At 60.2% G+C, this 19,050-nt stretch overlaps 1 protein-coding gene and 1 long non-coding RNA gene across 5 annotated transcripts; one reads left to right on the top strand and one right to left on the bottom strand.

The window, feature by feature from the left end:
* Nucleotides 1-166: 166 nt before the first annotated feature.
* Nucleotides 167-16,221, bottom strand: Tns2 (tensin 2). 4 transcript variants are annotated; one of them, XM_076556896.1, is made up of 30 exons: nucleotides 14,316-14,348; nucleotides 13,440-14,212; nucleotides 11,967-12,075; nucleotides 11,536-11,573; nucleotides 10,590-10,628; nucleotides 10,241-10,279; nucleotides 10,053-10,102; nucleotides 9,656-9,827; nucleotides 9,313-9,363; nucleotides 8,926-9,048; nucleotides 8,772-8,836; nucleotides 7,956-8,039; nucleotides 7,472-7,584; nucleotides 7,321-7,381; nucleotides 7,049-7,124; nucleotides 6,687-6,816; nucleotides 6,524-6,589; nucleotides 6,329-6,442; nucleotides 5,005-6,216; nucleotides 4,724-4,871; nucleotides 4,079-4,632; nucleotides 3,882-3,971; nucleotides 3,383-3,508; nucleotides 3,080-3,172; nucleotides 2,873-2,950; nucleotides 2,651-2,728; nucleotides 2,080-2,248; nucleotides 1,111-1,179; nucleotides 981-1,010; nucleotides 167-725 (listed from the first exon to the last, which is right to left on the bottom strand). In XM_076556896.1, exons 2-30 carry the CDS (start codon nucleotides 13,512-13,514, stop codon nucleotides 587-589), a joined length of 4,191 nt encoding a protein of 1,396 aa, XP_076413011.1. In that variant the 5' UTR covers nucleotides 13,515-14,212; nucleotides 14,316-14,348; the 3' UTR covers nucleotides 167-586. The 4 variants fall into 4 exon arrangements, with proteins under 4 accessions (XP_076413011.1, XP_076413012.1, XP_006981925.2 ...); XM_076556897.1 differs by lacking the exons at nucleotides 13,440-14,212; nucleotides 14,316-14,348 and adding an exon at nucleotides 16,074-16,221; XM_006981863.4 differs by lacking the exon at nucleotides 13,440-14,212 and having other exon boundaries at nucleotides 14,316-14,456.
* On the top strand, nucleotides 15,403-15,775 carry LOC143269824 (uncharacterized). Its single transcript, XR_013046595.1, has 2 exons — nucleotides 15,403-15,532; nucleotides 15,642-15,775. It is a non-coding gene; the product is annotated as an uncharacterized LOC143269824 (long non-coding RNA).
* Nucleotides 16,222-19,050: the final 2,829 nt, after the last annotated feature.

Below are 19,050 nucleotides of genomic sequence, written 5' to 3'. Positions count from 1 at the left end.
GACGGACAGAAAGGGAATCCTTTCCAGTCAGAGGGCCAGGGCGGGCAGGTAGAGACAGCTGAGGGTGGATGGCGCCAGGGCGGCTGTGGGACACAGTTAGGCCGGCAGGGGGGTGTCTCTGGGAGATGCACAATGTCTTCTTCCTATGAAGTAATCAACTCAAAAGTTTATAGAAATTCTTTATTATTACACAAAAATAGACTCTCTTTTTTCCTCTGTTTGTGTGATCCCACTCTGGTCTCTGTTCAGAGGGGAGGAAGGAAGCTCCCACGCCTCCCCTCTCCCACCGTGATGGGACCTGCAGCTGGGTTGAGCTGGCAGGACCATCCCCACCAGGCCTCCACTACTGATAGCTCCTCACGCCTCACACCTGTCTCTGCCATCTGCTCACATGCCAGGTCATCTCAAGGCCCACTCACTTCGCTTAGCAGGCAAGGGCAGGAAAGAACAGTGGCCCGGGCTGGTGCCACCCCCACTTCGGAGGGTGGGCGCCGGCTCTTCGGGCTCCTGGGTCCAGGCCAAGGCAGTGAGAGCTGTGGGTGCTGGGAGGGTGCAGTGTTGATGTGGACTCGGCTTGCGGCCTCCTTCACTTTCTCTGGCCCAGGAGGACTTTGGTGATGAAGGTGACGATTGCACTGGCTGGCTGGTCCGGGTCCAGCTCCGCAAAGAGGTGGCACACGTTTTCCCAGGGACTCCCTGGCTTCTTGGCCACGAAGCCAAAGATCCTACAGGGACAAAGCCAGGGCTGGGCTAGCCTTGCGTCCCTCTCGCAGGAGGGTAGGGTGGCCATGTGGGGTGGCTTGTGCCAGGACAGGGCTGGGCTAGCCTTGCATCCCTCTCCCAGGAGGGTGGGGTGGCCACGTAGGGTGGCTTGTGCCAGGACAGGAATGGGCTAGCCTTGCATCCCTCTCCCAGGAGGGTGTGGTGGCCATGTGGGGTGGCTTGTGCCAGGACAGGGATGGGCTCCCAGGGAGACTTACTTGGAGGTGGTTCCATCTGGGTTGGTCCATCTGTAAAGAGAGAGAGAGCCCTGAAGGAGTACAGCCCGGGACACCGCTCCTGAAGGGCGAGCTGGGGCTGGCAGGACCATAGGGCTCTGAGGAGGCTCACCTGCGGTCCTGGGGGTCAGTGCTAGAGAAGGTGATGCTGTTCACTGGGTAATGGCGGCGAAAGAAGAGCCTGTGAGGAGTAGGTTGGGGAAGGAGTGTCACACTTAGAAATCCAGGTTTTGCCGGTGGTGGTGGTGGTGGTGGTGGTGGCGGCGGTGGTGGTGGCAGCGCACGCCTTTAATCTCAGCACCCAGGAGGCAGATCTCTGAGTTCGAGGACAGCCTGGTCTACAAAGTGAATTCGTCTTGAAAAATCAAGGGGGAAAAAAGGAAAAATCCAGGTTTTGAAGCTGGAGAGATAGACGGCTGAGAGGTTAGGAACACTGGCTGCTCTTCCAGAGGACACAGGTTCAATTCCCAGCACCCACATGACAGCTCACAGCTGTCTGTAACTCCAGTTCAGGGGATTCAACACCTCACACAGACACATGCAGGCAAAACACCAGCGCACGTAAAATACAAGTAAACACGTGAATCCAGGTTTCTGGGTTGGGGAGGCAGCCCAGAGGCTAACACTAGCCATACAAGCAAGAGGGCGAGTCTGAATGCCAGAACCCCTAATCCCAGCTGCAGGAAGCAGAGACAGAGTCCTAGGAGCAGGCCAGCAACAGGACTAGCACATCTGTGACCTCTGGGTTTGATTGAGACCCTGCCTGCCTCAGTAAGGTGGAAGAGTAACCCAGAAAGAGCTTTATGTTTTCCCAAGACTTTTTTTCAAGATTTCCCTGTAACTCTGGCTGGCCTTGAACTCAGAGATCCACCTACCTCTGCCTCCTGAGTACTGGGATAAAAGTCATGTGCCACCACTACTTGGGACCAGAAAGATTCTTAATTATCAAACTGGAGCCTTCACACATAAAGGCAAACATGTATGTACACACACCACACACACATACACATGAAAAGGAAAAAAGAAAAACCCAGGCCCCCGGTCCTTCTTGGGACTTCGGGAGGCTGGTGCCTGGGCTCACTTCCTCTGGTTGTCTGTCAGTGTGATGCCTTGAGCTGAAACCTTGAAATGGACAGTGGCTGGGACCGGGCTGGGGCTGCAGCCCAGAGCTGCAGAGCTGGCCCTGGCCACAGCTTGAGGTCCCGTCAGTGACTCTGTCTCCACGGAGGTCAGGTAGAGCACACTGCAGGCTAAAGAGACAGGAAGCAGGGTGAGCTAGCTTGGCTTTGCCAGGACCAGGGGCTTCTCACCCAGTCATCCCGTGCATTTCTCTGATGCGTGCCGTCTGAATGCACTAGCCTCACGTCCCGGCAAGTCAGAGAGGCAACTCTCAGACCCCGAGGGGCCGACAGCCAGCAAAACGGGAGTTCTTGCCTCGGCTGCAGCTGTGGCTCCTGTATTGTGCACCCTGAGAACTTAGCCTGTGACCCCTTCCCTGCCTCCTGGAAAGATGGGGCCCCTCTGCCTTTGCAGGTTGAATGCATCTTCTGGGGCTACCTCCCACAGGCCTGTCCATGCCCCCTCCCCGCCCCATCAGGAGTCTACAAGGTCCTCTGGACCACCAGGGAGGGGGAGGGGAAGGGCGTCTCTACCTGCTCCCTGACGCAGGAGGTCTGCTGCTGTGCTCATGTTGGTGGGTACAGGGGCCTCGGGGGCTTCTTCCAGAGGATCTGAGGAGATGAGGGCCACCAAGGAAGGTCAGCGCGGGGAGGCTTCCTTAGCCACCCTAAGGGCAGCGGGGGGGGGGGGGGGGGGAAGGACCCGACCTCTGTATTTGCTGTAGGGGTGGTGGGAGCTGGGGAGACATCACACACCTTTACTGGGAATTTGCAGACAGCAGGGCAGGGAGATGGGAGAGATGGAGTGTTGAGAGACCAGGGCAGAGAGGCTGCCTGCAAGGTGCAAGGGGAGGGAAAACACACCCTGAAGGATGCATGGCTAACCAGGGCTTTCTCTCCCGCCCTCTTGAGGCTTCTCCCTTAACTGACCCCCTAGAGCCCTCTCAGACTCTTGTTTCTCACCGAAATAGGGCTCAGTGGGACAACCCTTGATCTTCACGCCTTTGGGCCCAGTCTCAATGAGGAAATGACGAACCAGCTGTTCTGAGGGGTCCCCTGAGAGGAGGGCGGGGTGATGAAAGTGAGGCTTTCCTGGATTCCAGGATCTCAGTGTCTCCCCGCCCCACCCCCGGGACTCTTTCCTAGGCTGGGGAGGGGGTGCTTTCCTTGCCCCTTCCCTTCATGGAGATGTCCTGTGCATCTCTCTGCTCTTGGCTCTGCAGTCTCTCCCCTGTCCACACCTGCTCCCTCAGCAGTCTACTGTACCTTTCCAGGGCTGGGCGCTGGGTGGGGGTGTAGCCACCTTGAGGGCTAGCCCATAGGCTCCTTGGAATGAATGGCTGTCCCTGATCAGGAAGGCCCCAGGGTCCTTTTCTTTCAGCAGGGCAATGGCTGCAGGGGCAAGAGTTAGAGCTGGCGGCAGCGCCACAGCGCCCCACAGCGCCCCACAGGCAGGTTTCCCACAGCACCCCACAGCGCCCCACAGGCAGGTTCCCCACAGCGCCCCACAGCGCCCCACAGCGCCCCACAGGCAGGTTCCCCACAGCGCCCCACTGGCAGGTTCCCAAGTCCCTCACTCCGGCAGCTGTGTGGATGGCAGGACTCTGGGACAGCTAGTCCGAGGCCAAAGCTTAGAATCGCTGCCGGTGAGCCCCTCAGCCAAGAGCTGAGACAGAAGGAACCAAAGCCCCCACCAGGGTGAGACAGCCAAGACAGGCCTTGGAGGTGGGGTGGGATGGGCACACTACCATTTCTGGCTTCATACCTTGGTCCCGGGACAGGTGCGGCTTGTACCAAAACTTGGATGTGTCCTGGACGAACTTGGCATTGCTTTGGTTCTCTTGTAAAGGGTGCTCTAGGAGGAAGGGGGGGGGGACTGAGTTCAGACCCCAGGGGTCCCCACGGTCTCCCTCTGGGAGGTGAGGTTTTTTAAAGGACACCCGATGCCCCACACCCTTATACCTGGGGGTTGGGTGACGTCTGGGAGAGGAGGCGCAAAGGTGACGTGTTGACTGGCAGCCCTGGCTGGTGGCGATGGCTGCTGCCCAGGCCCAGGCATGTGTCGTTTTTCAGGGAGAGGTGGCTGAGGGGGACCACTGGCATCATAGGAGGCAGCCAGTGGGAAGGCGGGCGTGGGCGAGCTCTGGGGTGGCTCTGGGCTGGCCACAAGCCAAGGCATCTGGGTAGGCACAGGAGTAAGGGGGGAGCCATCGGGGCTGTCTGGGGGGCCCCGCCAGGGGGCATGGCGGAGTCCGGGCAAGGTGGTTGGCACAGGCCCTCGAGGGCTGGCACTGTTGGAGTGACCCCCTGGGCTCCTTTCCTGAGGCCAGCCGTTGGGTGAGCTGGGTGGGGAGGTCTGGGAGAAAGGGCTAGGGTCTGGTGGCTCGGGCCGGCTGCTGGCCAGCAGCTCAGGGGCCTTCTCAGTGCCTCCCTGGACAGCAGGAGGCGAGGCCTCGCCAGGACTCAGTCTCTGAGTTGGGGCCAAGGAGGGAGACCTGGTGTCTGGCCGTCGGGCACTGCAGGGGGAGATGAAGACGGTCAGACGGCCCTGCCTCGGGCTGCTGACACCCATGGAGCGTGCCCAAGCAGCCCTGGCCCTCTGTGTACCTTTCTTTGCCCTGGACTGGGCTGCTGGTGTGCAGGGGCGTGGAGGGACCGGAGAGCTCCGAAGAGGCACCGCACTGGGCATCTCGGGGAGACCGAGGCAGTGTGGTGTGCCCACTGGAGCCATCCCTCCAGGAAAGCTCAGGTGACTCTGTGACAGGGAGAGAGGATCTGTGGACAGGGGCCCGCTTTTCTGTCGGGCCCCGTTCCTTCCCACCCATGGCACCCACAGCAGCATTTCAAGTCCTCCTCTGCCCTGGACAGTGCCGCTCCAGCGTGCTCACCTGTGGCTGTCAAGGGTCCTGTTGCGGCCAGGTGCCCAGGCAACGGGTACTTGTCCCTTCCATCCTCTGCGGGGATCTCATAGCCCAGCTTCCTGGACTGCAGGTAGGGTGGGCTTCCCGGGGACACAGAGCCCGCCCGTGGTGAGTGGGCACCGGGGCTAGGGTACCCTCTGCCCTCGCCTGGGGATCCACAACTGTGAGGTGCCCGGCCATACGCTGGGCAGTAGCTGGGAACGGCTCCCCCATAGCCATAGGCTAGCAGGGCAGGGTACCCTGGGTGCCCATACCTGCCTTCGGGGCACATGGCATAAGAACAGCCATCACGCCCTTCTTCACCCACCTTGGGTGGCTTCAGGCAGCTGTAGTCAGGCATCGGGGCATGGTGATGCCCACAGGCAGGCACCAGCAGAGGCAACGGGTGTCCGGGCCTCACTGGGTGCAGGAGAGGCTTGCCTGCTTCGCTGGCCCACCCCTCTCCAGCCTCCCTCTCTAGTCGCAGTCCATACAGGGCTGCCGTGGGCAGTGCCAGCTTCTCCTCACAGGCTGGGCATGAGCATAAAGCAGGTGCTCCGGGGTCCTCCAGGATCACCACCTCCCGGTAGCCTGCTGAGCGGTAGCCAAAGTCCCCGTTGGCCGGTTTCCCTAGCTCAGAGGCGTAGGGGTATGGCCCTTCCGACAGCGACCTGCAGAGGCGCCTCTTCTCCACAGAGGCGTCTGTGTAGCTCTGGGGGTGCCCCTCATAGCCCCCATAGGGCAGTCTTCGTCTCTCCAGGGTCCCCTCAGGCCGGTAGTAGCCCCCATTGGGGACTGCACAAGGCTCCCGGTAACCTTGCCGGCAGGAACAGTGACGGCTGAGGCCAGGCCTGTGGCCCGGATACACCCCAGGGTGCAGGCCCCCACCTACAGAGGGCTGCTCTTCGTCGTCGAGGATGGCGGTCTCACGCCCAGCTCCACGGCCCCCGCTGGCCACGCCACAGCCCCCCAGCAGACGATCCAGCTCCTGACGTTCCGCGGCGGTCGGGGGTGGTCGGCCAGGGGATTCTGCTGTGGGTTCTGTGGTGAGTGTGGATGAGTGGCCGGAGTCACTGCTGACAGAGAGCATGGGGGGTGGGGGGAGCTCTGGAGACGGTGCCGGTGGAGTCTGGCGGGGGACCCGCTGCACCTGGGCGTAAGGACTGCCATCCAGGGGGCCCCTGGTGTGGGCCAAGGAGCCTGCGTGGAGAAGAATTAGTGAGCGGGGACAGCACTGATGCCTTCGTGTGCCTCCCCCCACAAGCCACAAAGCTCTTATCTCCCGCCCGCCCACCACCACCACCCCGCACACCATCCACGCTGTCCTCGTGGCGCTGGTTGAAATTCTCGTAGGAGTCCCAGCGTACGGCGGGCTCTGTTGTGTTGTAATCCACCGAGACAGAGGGGTCGTTCCGTGGGGTACTGCCTGTGGAAAGCCACCGGGGTGCTGGGGATGAGGGGACCCCCGACACCTTCAGCACCCTACCCCTCCAGCTCCCACTCTTACCTTTGACCTTCTCAGGGCTGGAGGAGAAGACAAACTCCACTGAGGCTTGGAAAGGGAACCGCTCGTCTGTGGAGGTGGTGGTGGTGGTGGTGGTGGTGAGGAGTCAGGCCCTGATGGCATCCCCTTCCCTGCCCACTTGCCCCTTCCCTGGCCTCTGACTCACCAGCCCAGGCCTCATCTAGTTGGTCCTTGGGGAAGGTGAGCCGTGATCCATGGATGGTACACGTGTGGAACTGAACCCGGAACACAAGGGTCCGGTCCGTGCCCTGGCCACCCTTGTGGTAGCAGGTTACCTGAAGGAGGGCAGGAGGCTGGGGGTCAGGCCTTCACATCCATTGTGCCTTATTTGTGCCTTTACCCCAAGGGCTGCCAGGCCACAGCTTGTGCGGTGCCCTCATCTCAAGGTGAACTCTCTTGGATTCCCTTTGGGCCCTCCAACCCTGCTTGAACTGACGACTTGTCAGTCGACTATATGGCTAGAAGCCCCCACCCCACTGCAGTCCCCATCCTCAGGATCCCCCTCACCATGACATCGCCTTTGAGGAGGAGAGCTGGCTCTAGACTGATGCAGAGTTGCTGGGGTCCTGGGCCTGCAATGTGGCTTTGGGCAGAGAGAAGGCAGAACAGTCAGAGGCATCCAGCGAGGGCACGGGCACGGAGGTGACTCTGCAGAGTCAGCCCCCAGGGGGCAGGTACTTCAGCATCCCTGGCTGGAGGCAGAAGGCTGGACCTGGGGAGGCTGGGGGCGGATGCAGCAGGCACAGGCAGGTATCGGGGCCTGGGAACGGAGTACTCACTAGACTCCAGACGTGTAGACCAGCTGCATAGATTGGTAGATCTTGAGGAAGGGCTGGAAGCCTGGAGGGGTGGAGGAGGACGTGAGGGGCATGGGGTGAAGGGGGGCAGGAAGTGGCTGTCCCCGTGGGATACGTCTCAGGTGGGACTCACCTGTGCTGGGCTCAAAGGCTGGCAGCACGGGCAAAAACACATAGTGCAGGAAGAGCGGGCTGCTGTTCATTCTGATGGAGCCGGACAGCAGCCCGCTGAAGTAGCTGACGTAGCTGGGGAGATGCCCAGGAAAACATCAGCACCGTCCTCACACCAGCTCAACCATGCAGACCCTCCCCCGCAACCTCGGGAGACCTAGAATGTTCTACACTTCAAGGAGGCAAGCTCCGCTCGGCCTGTGACGCCCTTCCTACAAGCCTCTGCTTTACTTTCTTCACAGACCCTATCACCCGCTGGAGTGATCTCGTCTGTTTACGCATGGCCTCTTGCCTTCCACACCGCTAGCAAAGGAATGCCAGGAGAGCCCGACCCTGTGCGTCCTGAGTCCCCACAGCTTGGCGCGGTGCCTGGCTCCCTTGCGTTGCCGGGTTCAGGTGGGCTGCCTGAGCCAGCGTACCCGCCCCTCCCTCACTGGGCCACTCACCGGCGCTGGGAGGGCTGCAGTTCGGTGGCCACCTTGTCCTCACAGAATTTTCTCATGGTGAGAGTTGCCAGTGCCTGGTCTGCCCTGGGGAGAGCAGGGCAGGTGGGGGTGCTTAGGGATCGGTCTCATTCTGGCCTTCCATGCCTAAGCCCCAGGGCAGGGACGGAGGAACCATGAGGGGTTCCCCCGTGGAGAGGAGAGCTAGAAGCCCTGCCGTACAGTTTCCCAGTTGCTGTTCCCCCGAGTCTGACTTTCCTCATCTGTAAAATGGGGCTGTTAGACAACCTGACGGGCTGAGTGGTGTCCCTCCCCCAGAGAAATGTACCTCAGACGGGGCCTTATTTAGAAAGAGGGTCTCTGCAGACGTGATTAGATAGGTTAAGCTGAGATCATGCAGGAGCATCAGGGGGATTGGTCCTTAGAAGAGGAGAAACAGAAACAGACGCACAAAGAGAACACCACGTGACGACGAATGCCGCTGTAAGCCAAGAACTGCCCAGAATTGCCAGCCACCACCAGAAGCTGGAAAGAGGCGAGGAAGGAGTCTGCCTAGAGTCACAGAGAGAGCAAAGCCCCGCTGACACCCTGACTTTGGAGTTTTAACATCTCAGAACTGGGAGACAGTTATCTTAAGCCGGTTTGTGGCTTTTTGCTGACGGCCCTAGGAAGCTAGCCCAGCTCATCTGCTGGAGAGGGCTGGGCACCCAAGTGGAGACGGGTGGCATCACACCAGGTTTACGGTGTAGGACTCTCTGACTACAGGGAGAAGCTCAGACAGAGCCAGATGAGGGAGGCCACCGGGCCAGGGCAACTCACCCTGCAGAGATCCTGCTATAATGCATATAGGCAGAGACAATGACTCCAAGCTTGCCCTTGCTGCCCTGAGAGAGAGAGAGGCAGGGTTGTGGGACCTGTGAGTTCTGGGTGGAGGCTGCCTCAGCTCTGTGATGACCCCAAGGTCCCAGCCCACCTTGCAGTACAACACCACCACGTGCTGAGGGTCAGCATTGAGCCATGTCTCCATGGCTTTGCAGATGGAGCACAGTTTGTCCAGAGGCGGGGCATGCAGCTCAGGCCAGCCAAAGTCCTGCACCTGGGGAAGTACAAGGAACAACTGTGTGTGTGCAGGGACAGGAACAAGGAGGTGAGGGGGGGGTAACAAGGGGACCCGAGGCAAGGTGGGGCTCCCTAGCCGTCACCAGTAGCCTGGACACTTTTCTCAGCCACACTACACCATGTTTTCAGGTATCTTAAACGGTATGTCGTCTAGGAGAGTGCTTAAGAGTAAGGTGGATGTCAGCCGCTACCAATCACAAGGAGGCAGAGTCTTCTCACAGGGTTGGCCGTTTCCCCCTACCTTAGGGTTCAGGCGGGTCAGGTCATGCCGTTTCTCTGAAAGGTTGAAAAGCTGAAATAAAGGGAAGCGTTAATAAATAAAGACAACCTCAGACAGAGGTGCTGGAGGCGGACCCTCAATGAGAACCTTACTCTGAAGCTGCAATCCTCTGGAGCTGGATTCTCGGGAGCTGCTGCATGCGGGACTGAGCTCAGGCTCCGCCCCCCGCCCCGCCCCGCCCCTGCACACTAACACCGCCCTCTGCCAGTCCCATCTCAGGGATGGATGGCAAACAGTAGCCTTGCCTATTTGGACCTCCCGGCCGGCCCTCCCATTGGTCGAACCTGGCCGACCCGCTCCTCACCAGGTACTTGTCCCAGTGCTTGGACTGCAGCACGTGGGCGAGCTCCCGCAGGTGGCCCCGGTGTCGCTGCTCGTCAGGCCGCGCGGGGAAAGCCGCGGCCAAGATCCGCTCGGTCACGTAGGTGAGGTCCAAGTCCCAGCGACGCTCCATGAGCGGATCCAGGCTGAAGCTCCTGCGAGAGGTCGCAAAGCTGAGTTAGGGGACAGAGGCGAGGCGCCCCACGGGGCTAGCATAAGGAGAAGGGTCTTGGGGAGCGCTGAGGCCTGCTAACTCCTGAGGGTGCGTGGCCCGGAGGGGGAGCACTGCCCTGGGGTGTCTTATTGGGGGCCACTGCCATGAGCTGAGTGGGGGTCCGGTGGAGAGTGCCCACGCGGGGTCGCCGGGCGCCCTCACTCACCTGGGTAGAGTGCTGCGTTGCTTTGAGTGGTTCAGAGACTTGGTGGACCCCTGGTGGATGAGAAACCATAGCAGACATCTCTTCGGATGCATCTCTTCTAGGCTTCCCAGTCCAAAGTTCCACACACCGTGGTCTCCCCAAAAGCTACCCACACGCCCCTCCCCGCCCAGGCCCCTAGCATCCCTTACCAGGTGTTCTATGCGCCGGACCGGGGCCGTGTTTCTCCGCTAGAAGGGGGAAGGTGGGGGAGGAAATGGGAGTGGTTAGGGCCAAGGGAACGACTAGTCTGGACCTGGGGGTGGGGGTGGGAGGGCATGTCTGCGTCTACTCCCTGGGGTAAGAGAGAGGACTCCAGCCCCCCAGCAGGCCCTAATGGACAATGACAGCCAAGAGCTGGAAGTCATCTCTTCGGATGACTGGCCAATAACCACAGCGCTCAGTTCTAGGTAACCTCCTGGACACCCGCTCTGAGACCACCAGACCTCTGGACGCTAGTCAGGTTCCTGCCTTCCCCGCCCCATCCTAGAGCACACTCACCAGCTCCGCAGGGGGCAAGGCCTGACAGGATGAGGTCACCTGGAGGGAGATGGGAACAAGGGACGGAGCTGGCGAAATGGGGTGCCTGGCTTCAGCGGGAAGGTGGAGGGGCTGTCAGCTGATGAGTACAGGCTCCAGTGGAGGTTCCGCTATTTAAGGGAGCCTTGCTCCTGGCCTCCCGGTCCCCCACCTCTCAGGCCCCCTGCTTGTTGCTCTTGGCTCTCAGCCCCCTGCCCAAACAGACCCCCATTCATCCAGCTGCAGGACAGGAGTTATATATAGAGGCAGGCAGGCAGGCAATGGCCAGGGGTGGACACTAGCCTCTTTCACCGTTGAGACCCCACCCATGGGCACATACTCCCCCAAGCTAACTTGAGGCCCTGGGACCACCCCCTGCACTGAAGGAGGAGAACCAGGAATGCTCCTCAGAGATGGGACTGCTTGGTGGACCGTGGGTACCACCTACAGTGTGTATGTACCTGAAGAGGCCCAGCCCTTCCAGCACCCAGGATAAGATCAACTCAGGCATCCTGAGGACCCTTCCCCAGTGGAAAGGCACAGTGTAGCCCCGCGCCTGGTCTCTGAAATCCTGCTCCCTCTCTATCCACCCCGCCCTTCCTCCTCCTCCTCCTTCTCCACCCGCCCCCCCCCCCATCCTCTCGCCAGCTGCAGCCTGGGCACTGCACCAAGACAAACGCTGTCTCACTGTCCACCCTCCTAGGCCAACCCTCCAGGGGTGGAGTAGGGTGGTTCTTAAAGGGCCCAGCACAACCCCCCTGCCACCCAGGAGGGGTCTCTAGGAATGACATGGGACTGAGTGGAAGAACCGTGCCAGTGTGGGTAAAGAAGACTGTCTGTCTGGGCAGTGAAAGGACTCGATCCCCCTCAGCTAGTGTCTGAGCAGTGAAAGGATTCCATGCCCCCTCAGCTAGGACCAGGTACCCACCTTTGCTTCGCATTTTCTGTGTGTGGCCACCTTGCAGACTAGAGAGGGAAGGGAGGAAAGAGGTTATCGGAGGCTTATGGGAGCAGGGAAAGGGCCACCCTCCACTTCCCCAGGTCCTGAAGGCCAACCCTGGGGCAACACTAGATTCCCGGAGTTGTGAGCAGGGCAGCGTATGGACAGGTTCTGCTCCGGAGTCAGGGAAGAGGGCCAGAGGTTGTGGCCTAGGAATGGAGGTGAGGAGGGAGGAAAGCCCCTTAGTCACAGGTGAGGATGGGAAGGTGGCAGAGTCACCAATCTCCTGAGCTGTGGCACGGTGGATGTTTCGGTGAGAGGGGGCGTTGTTTCTGCTCCGTGAATCTGCCTGCCCCTGGAGCCTCACAGCACAGTGGCATGGAGTGGAGGGCTCAGGGTACACGGGCAGAGCGCCTCACCTCGGCACGAGACACCGGTCCCATCGATGGTCACTTTACACACTGCACACACCGGAGCCTTCTTCCGGAAAACCTTCTCCCGGAAACTGTGTGGTTCTGCTTTCCTAGGCTGCGGGTGGAGTGACAGACAGACAGAGGCATGAGTTCCCAGTGGGCCCATCTCCAAGGCTGGGTAGGAACCTTGCCTTGGAACCACGCTGCTTCCCTCTCTTCTAGCTCGAAGCCTCTGAACTCCCAGGCACACTTGGCCGCAGCTGTTTCAGGGTAGTCATGGGGCCTGTCCTCTACGGGGCTTGGAATGTGGCCCCTTGCGTCACCTTGGCTGGGTCAACTCCTCCCTGAGGGATCACTTGGGCCCCTCACGTGGCGCTGCTATGTGATGTCCTGGCCACTGCCACTTCAAATGTGAGGGCTTTCCGAACCTTGGCAGAGTGGTGGTGGGGGGGGGGAGTCTGACTCTCTTCCCACCCTGCCCTCTCCAGATGAGGCTTGTGTACTGTGAGCTGACGGCCCAGGCACACATGCACATTGTCACCCAACACCCAGACTGGCTTCAGCCAGTCCTGAGCCCCTGGCTCTCAGTGTCCCCACGCTCCAGGCAGCTGACAAGCCCTCCCTCCTCCACGGTCAGAACAACATGTTTACTCTTTGCGCGTCGGGGCGGCCGGCGGCAGTTGTATAAGGTGGGGGTGGTGGCCGGGCTGCAAGAAGGGCTGACGGTGGGGACGGACAAGCAGCTGACTTGCTGCCTCCGTGTGTCCCCTCCCCACCCAGTGGTGGCGAGGCCAGCAGCTGGGCTGCTTCCAGTCGCCCAGGCCCACTTCAGCCCATCCCGCCCACCCTGTGTCTGTGGGCAGGCTCCCTCCACGTACGATTTTTCACCTCTGTATTCCAGCTCCCGCTGTCCCCTCCTCCCCCAGGATCTGCCCACCACAGCGTTAACACCTTCGGAAAGGCAAAGGGAGAGGACGGTGACATGGGGCAGCTTTGGTCCCTCCACTCTCCAGGACACCTCTCTGGACTGGAGGTGGGACCCGCGAGGACACCGGGACTCACTTGTTGATAACATCATGTGCAGATGACGTCAGTGGAAGGCAACCTCCCAGTTAGAGTGCCTGGAGACCTGGCCGCCTCCCTACCTTTCACTGCCTTCTCTCCATCCCTTTACTCCCAAGCTTCCCTGGGAGGTCAGGATTTACGTTCTTAGCTGAAGCCGGACTCCCCCACCCCCACCCCTGGGCTTACTCAAGCTCAAGCCGGGAAATACACAGAGATGGAAATACACTGAGGCAGGATCACACAGCCACCTTGGCCACCTCAGGGGGCCAGAAGAATGAGGGGGAATACTGAGGCAGGGCGAGGAGCCGGAGAAGAGGTTGAGATTAGCAAGAGGGTCTGGCCTGAATCCTGACCCTCCCCCCTTGTCCGCACCTCCACCCTCCCCACCTTCGCCCAGCTGGTGGGCGCTCCTACCCTGCTGGTGGCCCGGCTGCTGTCCCTTCTCCCCAGGGCTCTGAGCAACCTTTCCACAGGGCTGCTGGACTTCATGGTGTCTGGCTGGCTGCGCTCTTGGCTGCAGGGCCTGAACAATGCTGGGGCCTGGCCTGGGGCTTCCTGGAAGCAGCCTGGCCGAGGCAGCCGCTTCCCTTGGGTGGAGGGGAGGCTGTCTGGCTGGTGTGTGGAGAAGCCTGGCCCTGGAAGTGGAGGGAAGTGCAGGCGGGAAGGGGGCAGGTCGCTGCTCCAGGAAGTGGGGTGGGGGAGGATGTGGGGGAGGCCAGGAGATCAGATTCCCAGGATCTACCCTGCTGGGAGTGTCCGCCCAAGATCTTCGGCTCTCCCCATCTCCTCTGGAACTGCCTCTCACCCGGTGGCCCACCCTGTGTAGGGGTCTGTGGTCCTGAGATCCAGCCCTGGAATCAGCCAGTGGGGCAGGGTGGGAATTCAGGTCTCAGGGCAGGGCTCGAGGACCAGAGGAGAACACTGTGTCCCTAGCCAGTCTCCAGCCTGGACTCTTATGCTCCCTTGGGACTTCCTGTGGGAAGGGAGTGGAGCTGGGAACCAGTACCCCTGGCAGCCCAGGACTCAGAATCCTCAGGGTGAAAGAAAGTAGGAATGAAGTCCAACTTCCCTGTTAGACGGGAAAGGATCACGCAGCGCCCTCCTCAAGGCCAAGTTCCAGCCAGAAGACCCAGCTGCCCACAGTAGTGGTCCATCCTGCTGCAGCCCAAAGCAGTGGAGGGCACCACCTGAAGACCCCAGCTACTGTGCTCCGGATAAAACTCACAGCTTCTGGCTTAGCCCCCTGCACCCGGGACCCCTCCCACCCACCCACCCAAACCTGAGCGCTACCTTCATGGCTCTTCTGGGCCTGGCTCTCCTTCCTCTGTGGCTGTCACTGGGCCTGAGGACTGGACAGGAGGGCCCCCTCCCAACACATACTCCACCCCCTCTAGGGCCTCCTGCTTCCCTCCTGGGAATAGGGCCAACTTCCTGTCCCAGGAGTCAAGGGAAGGAGGTGGATGGGGCCTTGGAAAGGATGGAACAATCTTCCTAAACAAGGGTCAATGGCCTGGGGGTTCTCGGCCCTCGCCCTGGACAGCAGCCTTTGGAATGCTGTAGCTGTCACTTGAAAGAATGCAAACGCTGTCATCCTCATTTGCACGGTATTTACTGAACGTCCCAGTGAGACTGACTCCTCCAGCTCTGGCTATGCAGGGTCCCACAGGAGCTCCCTCCTCCTCTGCCTTACGCTCCCTGGGACACCCCAGAAGACCTATCCGTCCCGGGGAGCCTCTTCTTACATGCTTCCATTCTCTAGGAAGCCTGTCACCTGTGTACCCTGGCTAGAAGGTAGCACCTGAGCGGCAAGGTGTGTGCCTCCATCCTGTAACCGGAGAGCACCAGCGGCCCTGTAACCCCTGCCCGAGTCCTGGCTGTGTCCCAGGACATTCCAGGCCGATGGCCAGGTGGGCAACTGGGCCTGGCCTGATTCAGCACCCGGCCCTGCTGGGGGAGATGGGTCACTGTAGTGCCTGGGTGAGTGTGGCTTCTCCCATCCAGTATTTTTCCTCTGCACCTATGGCACATAGCCCTACTTCTTAAAGTCCTACTTTTAAGTCCCCTCCTCTGGGGAAGGTCCCCAGACATCCTCCAGGCCCACTGAACTTTCACTGCCCGCCCAGACCTAGAAAAGTGTCCATTCCATGACTGCAACGGGAGCTGTGGGCTAAGTAGGCACTATGTGGGCTGGTCAAGAGCCCTGCCGGGAGTGGGGTACTTCTGGAAGGAGATGGGGGAACCTATGCCTGAGGGACGGCTGGGATGGCATTACCAGAGCCTGTGGGTCCTCACTTCCCACCTCCTGCCTGGAATATTCCAGAGCTTTTTTTTTTTTTTTGCTTCTCCTCAGCAGGGCCCCCTCTTACTCTGAAGCCTTGGGTTTGTTTGGAGAAACCCCTCCACCCACCCACACACCCCTCCTTCCTGGAAATAGCTGTGGTTGGATGTGAAGCTGGGAGCTGGGCCACAGAGGAGTGAGGCCCAGCAAAGACGGGAGGGGAATGGAGGTAGGATTCAAGGGTGTGTCCAAAGGGACCTAGGGGGTGTCTAGGCAGGGCAGAAGTAGAAGAGGGCATAGGAGGGATCAGCTTCATCTGTGCCTGCACTGTGCCTCAGTGTCCCAGACAGGGAACACCAGAAGAAAACGCTTGCATGCCCTCTGCCAGGCCAGGGCCGGGGCACAGCTGCCAGCCGCCACGGGCATCTTGTGCTCCAAGTGCGCTTGTCTGACCTGGGGATGCACGCAGAGAGCGGCCCGACCCAACAGTAGTGCGCAGTGAGTCTCGGGAAGGCGTGGCGGCCTGAGCTTAGGACCACAGCCGTGCCCCGCCCCCTGGTCACCTCCAGGATCTCCAACTGCCCCCTAGCTCACCGCGACCCGGAGGGCGCTGGCCGGAGTCCCAGCCTCGGGCTCCTGCCGCACCCGGTGTTCCCGGATCCCCCCCGGTGGCTCCGCGCCCCCTGGCGCCCGCCCCCGGGCTCGGACCGCGCGCTGTGACGCAGAGGGCCGCCGCCCGCGTTCCCGCTCGGTGTGGCGCAGCCACTCACCTGTGGGGGGCGCCCGGAGGGCCGGGGGCGCGGCGGACCGGGGCAGCAGCAGGGGGCGCCCCCGGGCCAGCCCATCCCGGCCGGCCGCGCCGCGACACGCGGAGGCGGCGGCGGGCGGCGGCGGCAGCGGCGGCGGCGGGACGGGCACTCAGCTGGCTCCCTCCCTCCCTCCCTCCGCGCCCAGCGCCCGCCACCTCCTCCCGCCCTCTGGCTCCCTCCTTCTTCCCGGGCTCCAATCGCCACCTTCCACCCGCTCCCCGCCCGCGCCGCCTCCTTTCCCCCTCCTCTCCTCCCACTGTCCTTCCCGCGAACGGCTCAGCTCGCGGAGGCTGGCTCCAGCCGAGACTCGCAGACGGACGGAGCTGGCAGCCGGAGCCCGGGAGGGACTGGCAGCCAGATCCCCGGGGAAGTCTCGGACCGAGAGGCTGCAGAGGGAGAGGGACGCGGGCGCAGAGAGCCGCGTGAGCCGCACAGACTCCTAAAAGAAGGTGGACACAGATCCTAAAAGAAGGGTACAGAGCACAGCGGTGGGGCCTGGGCATCTCCGCCGCCTCTTTGACGCCCCGAGCCGGATGCGGGATCTCGTCCGAACCAGGCCTGACCTGGTGGGGGCGCCAGACTTAGACACCCAATGTTACCGGTGTCCCAGGTCTTAGGACCCACGGGAGCTGTCTGTGTCATCTTTTCTCCCAAAGGACTCAGGGCTGAGGACCCACAGAAGGTTCAAGACTCCCACCCCTGGACGGCTTCAGTCATCGCCCCGGTGTTCTTGGGTTTTCCCAATGCAAGTTCTTCTGATGGCGTAATCCCATTCCCTTCTTTTAAAGGCTGGTGTTGGATAGGAACGTCTGGAATTAAACTAATGGGCCGTGGTGCTAGTTTGAGTTGTGACGCTGGGAGGGGAAGGTGGAGGGTAGGGATGTGGTCCTAGAGTCTTTGAACCTGCCGCCGTTCCCACTCTCCTGCTGTTACCCTCCCCACTGGAATTTCCATAATGGGAGTTGGTGGAGCCCGAGGATCTCCGTGCTGAGAAGTGGGAAGTGCCGTGCCGGGAGTTCAAGGCTAGGGTAGGTGCCCAAAGCAACCCAGCACTCCCTGCTCAAGCCCTCTGGGTCTGCCTGCCTGCCCCATCTCAGCGGAGTTCTGGGCTCATCCTGTCTCTGGCAAAGACTGTGTTTGGCGGTCTGGTTCTGATTACTGGGAGATGGAGCCCCTGATTCTATTCTGGCAGCTGGGAAGAGGCTGGAAGCAAGGCCACGGTTCTTACTGTCCAGTGGCTGGACTCCTGGGGGACCAGGGAAGAGCTGGAGAGGCATTGGGAGGGAGTGGTCGCACTGGCGGTGAAGAGAGAGCAGCAGAGGTCAGAAGACAGAGACAGGGATTGGAGGCTGAGGGTGATGCTGTGGCGAGATTAGATTACACAATTAACCTGGAATATGAAAATACACTTATTTGATGCCTGCAGCTAGCTCTTTTAATATTCAGACCTTTCCAGAATGTCCTGGGCTTTAGCTGGAACTCGCTTTGTAGACCAGGCTGGCCTTGAACTCACAGAGATCCTCCTGCCTCTGCCTCCTGAGTGCTGGGATCAAAGGCAGGGACCACCTCCGAGTTTTTAACTGATGACATCACCAGTGAGTGAGCAAGACTGATTGGACTAGAACTTCACACCAGGCTGGCATCCTACCCTGCCTAAGCAGCCACCAAGAGGAACTTGAAAGGTTCCTAGGAATAGGAGAGGGAAGAGAGGAGTCATAAGATGGGTAGCTGGATTCTCAGCTCAAGCTTGATCACCACTCTCCGGGTACGAACTGAGGGAAAGGGATCTAAAGCAGGCTACCTGGTGGGATAGGGTAATAGGGAGTAGGGCTTGGGGAGCCAGCGAGGCATTGTGATTGCCAGCTCAGGGCCGCAGGGGAGGGAAGAGCCAGGCCACTATGGATAAAGGTGTTCACCCACTTACCCTCCCTCCATGCAGATATTCTTACCCTGACTAGACAGAAAGACGTCCATCTTGGCACTGAAGGAAGAACCCCCTCTTCCACAGCCTGAGACCTCATGCCCATGACTCAGTTTCTTGGGGTGGGTCTTGAGAATGTGGGGCTGTCCTGGCTGAAAAGCACTGGGTCAGAACTTCAGTCTGGGCTCTAAGAACCAGGAAGAGCAGTGTGGGGTAAGGCGCAGAACCAACTCCAGAGGCAGATCTCCTGGGAGGACAGAGCAAGCCTTGTCCAACCAGGAGGTTGCTGCAGCTGGGCGGGGACAGCGTTCTCTTCCAAACTTTCTGTGGAGGCGGGAAAACAAGTCCCCCTTCACTGTAGCCCTGGGGGCTATAATGGTTGCTGAGAAACGAAGCTTGTTTGTCGAATGTTGCTTCCCAGAAGCAGATGTGAAGCTCAGTCAGTTCCTGAGAATATTTGCTGCGAGCTAGTGAAGCGCTTGAGGTGACGTTCTTAGCATGAACTTGGACCCTCACTACCTCGGATTCCAGAGCACAGTGCCTGCTCTGATAGGAGAAAGCAAGTGTGTGTGGCCTGGAGTATACCCAGCCTAGACTCTAGGTTAGAGTCTAAGTGAACATCCTGTTTGCATTCGGCTGGCTGACAGGGGCAGACAGGTAGTGAGGACTGATTAGCCCTGTCCCTGCAACTAGGTTTCTGAGTCTCTTCTCAGACCTCGGTTGCTCCCAGTTAGATAGCCATTAGGTCTACGGAGATCAGCTCCTGGGGCGAAGCCTAGGAAACCCTCTATCTAGTCACACTGAAAATCTCTCACAGCACAGCCACTCACAGATCCCTACCCAACTCTGCCAGATTTGGACTTGTTAGAAAAGAAAAACAGGCAGTGTCGGCACACACCTTTAGTCCTAGTACTCGGGAGGCAGGGGCAGGATGATCTACAGGAGTTTGAGCCAACCTGGTCTATAGATCAAGTTCCAGGATGGCCAAAGCTACAGAGAAACCTTGTTTCAAAACAA

Source organism: Peromyscus maniculatus, chromosome 20 (genome assembly GCF_049852395.1).
Source record: "Peromyscus maniculatus bairdii isolate BWxNUB_F1_BW_parent chromosome 20, HU_Pman_BW_mat_3.1, whole genome shotgun sequence".
In the NCBI taxonomy this organism is placed as follows: Eukaryota; Metazoa; Chordata; class Mammalia; order Rodentia; family Cricetidae; genus Peromyscus; species Peromyscus maniculatus.
Note: the sequence above shows the minus strand (reverse complement) of the source record. Positions and strands in the feature narration are given on the sequence as shown.

Coding starts and splice junctions, on each gene's coding strand:
- Tns2 (XM_076556897.1), bottom strand. CDS start 16,148: ATGGGCTGGCCCGGGGGCGCCCCCTGCTGCTGCCCCGGTCCGCCGCGC. Junction 12,076..16,073: donor CCTCCGGGCGCCCCCCACAG/GTGAGTGGCTGC, acceptor CTCCACCCGCAG/CCTAGGAAAGCAGAACCACA. Junction 6,443..6,523: donor CAGCCCTGAGAAGGTCAAAG/GTAAGAGTGGGA, acceptor GGCTTTCCACAG/GCAGTACCCCACGGAACGAC.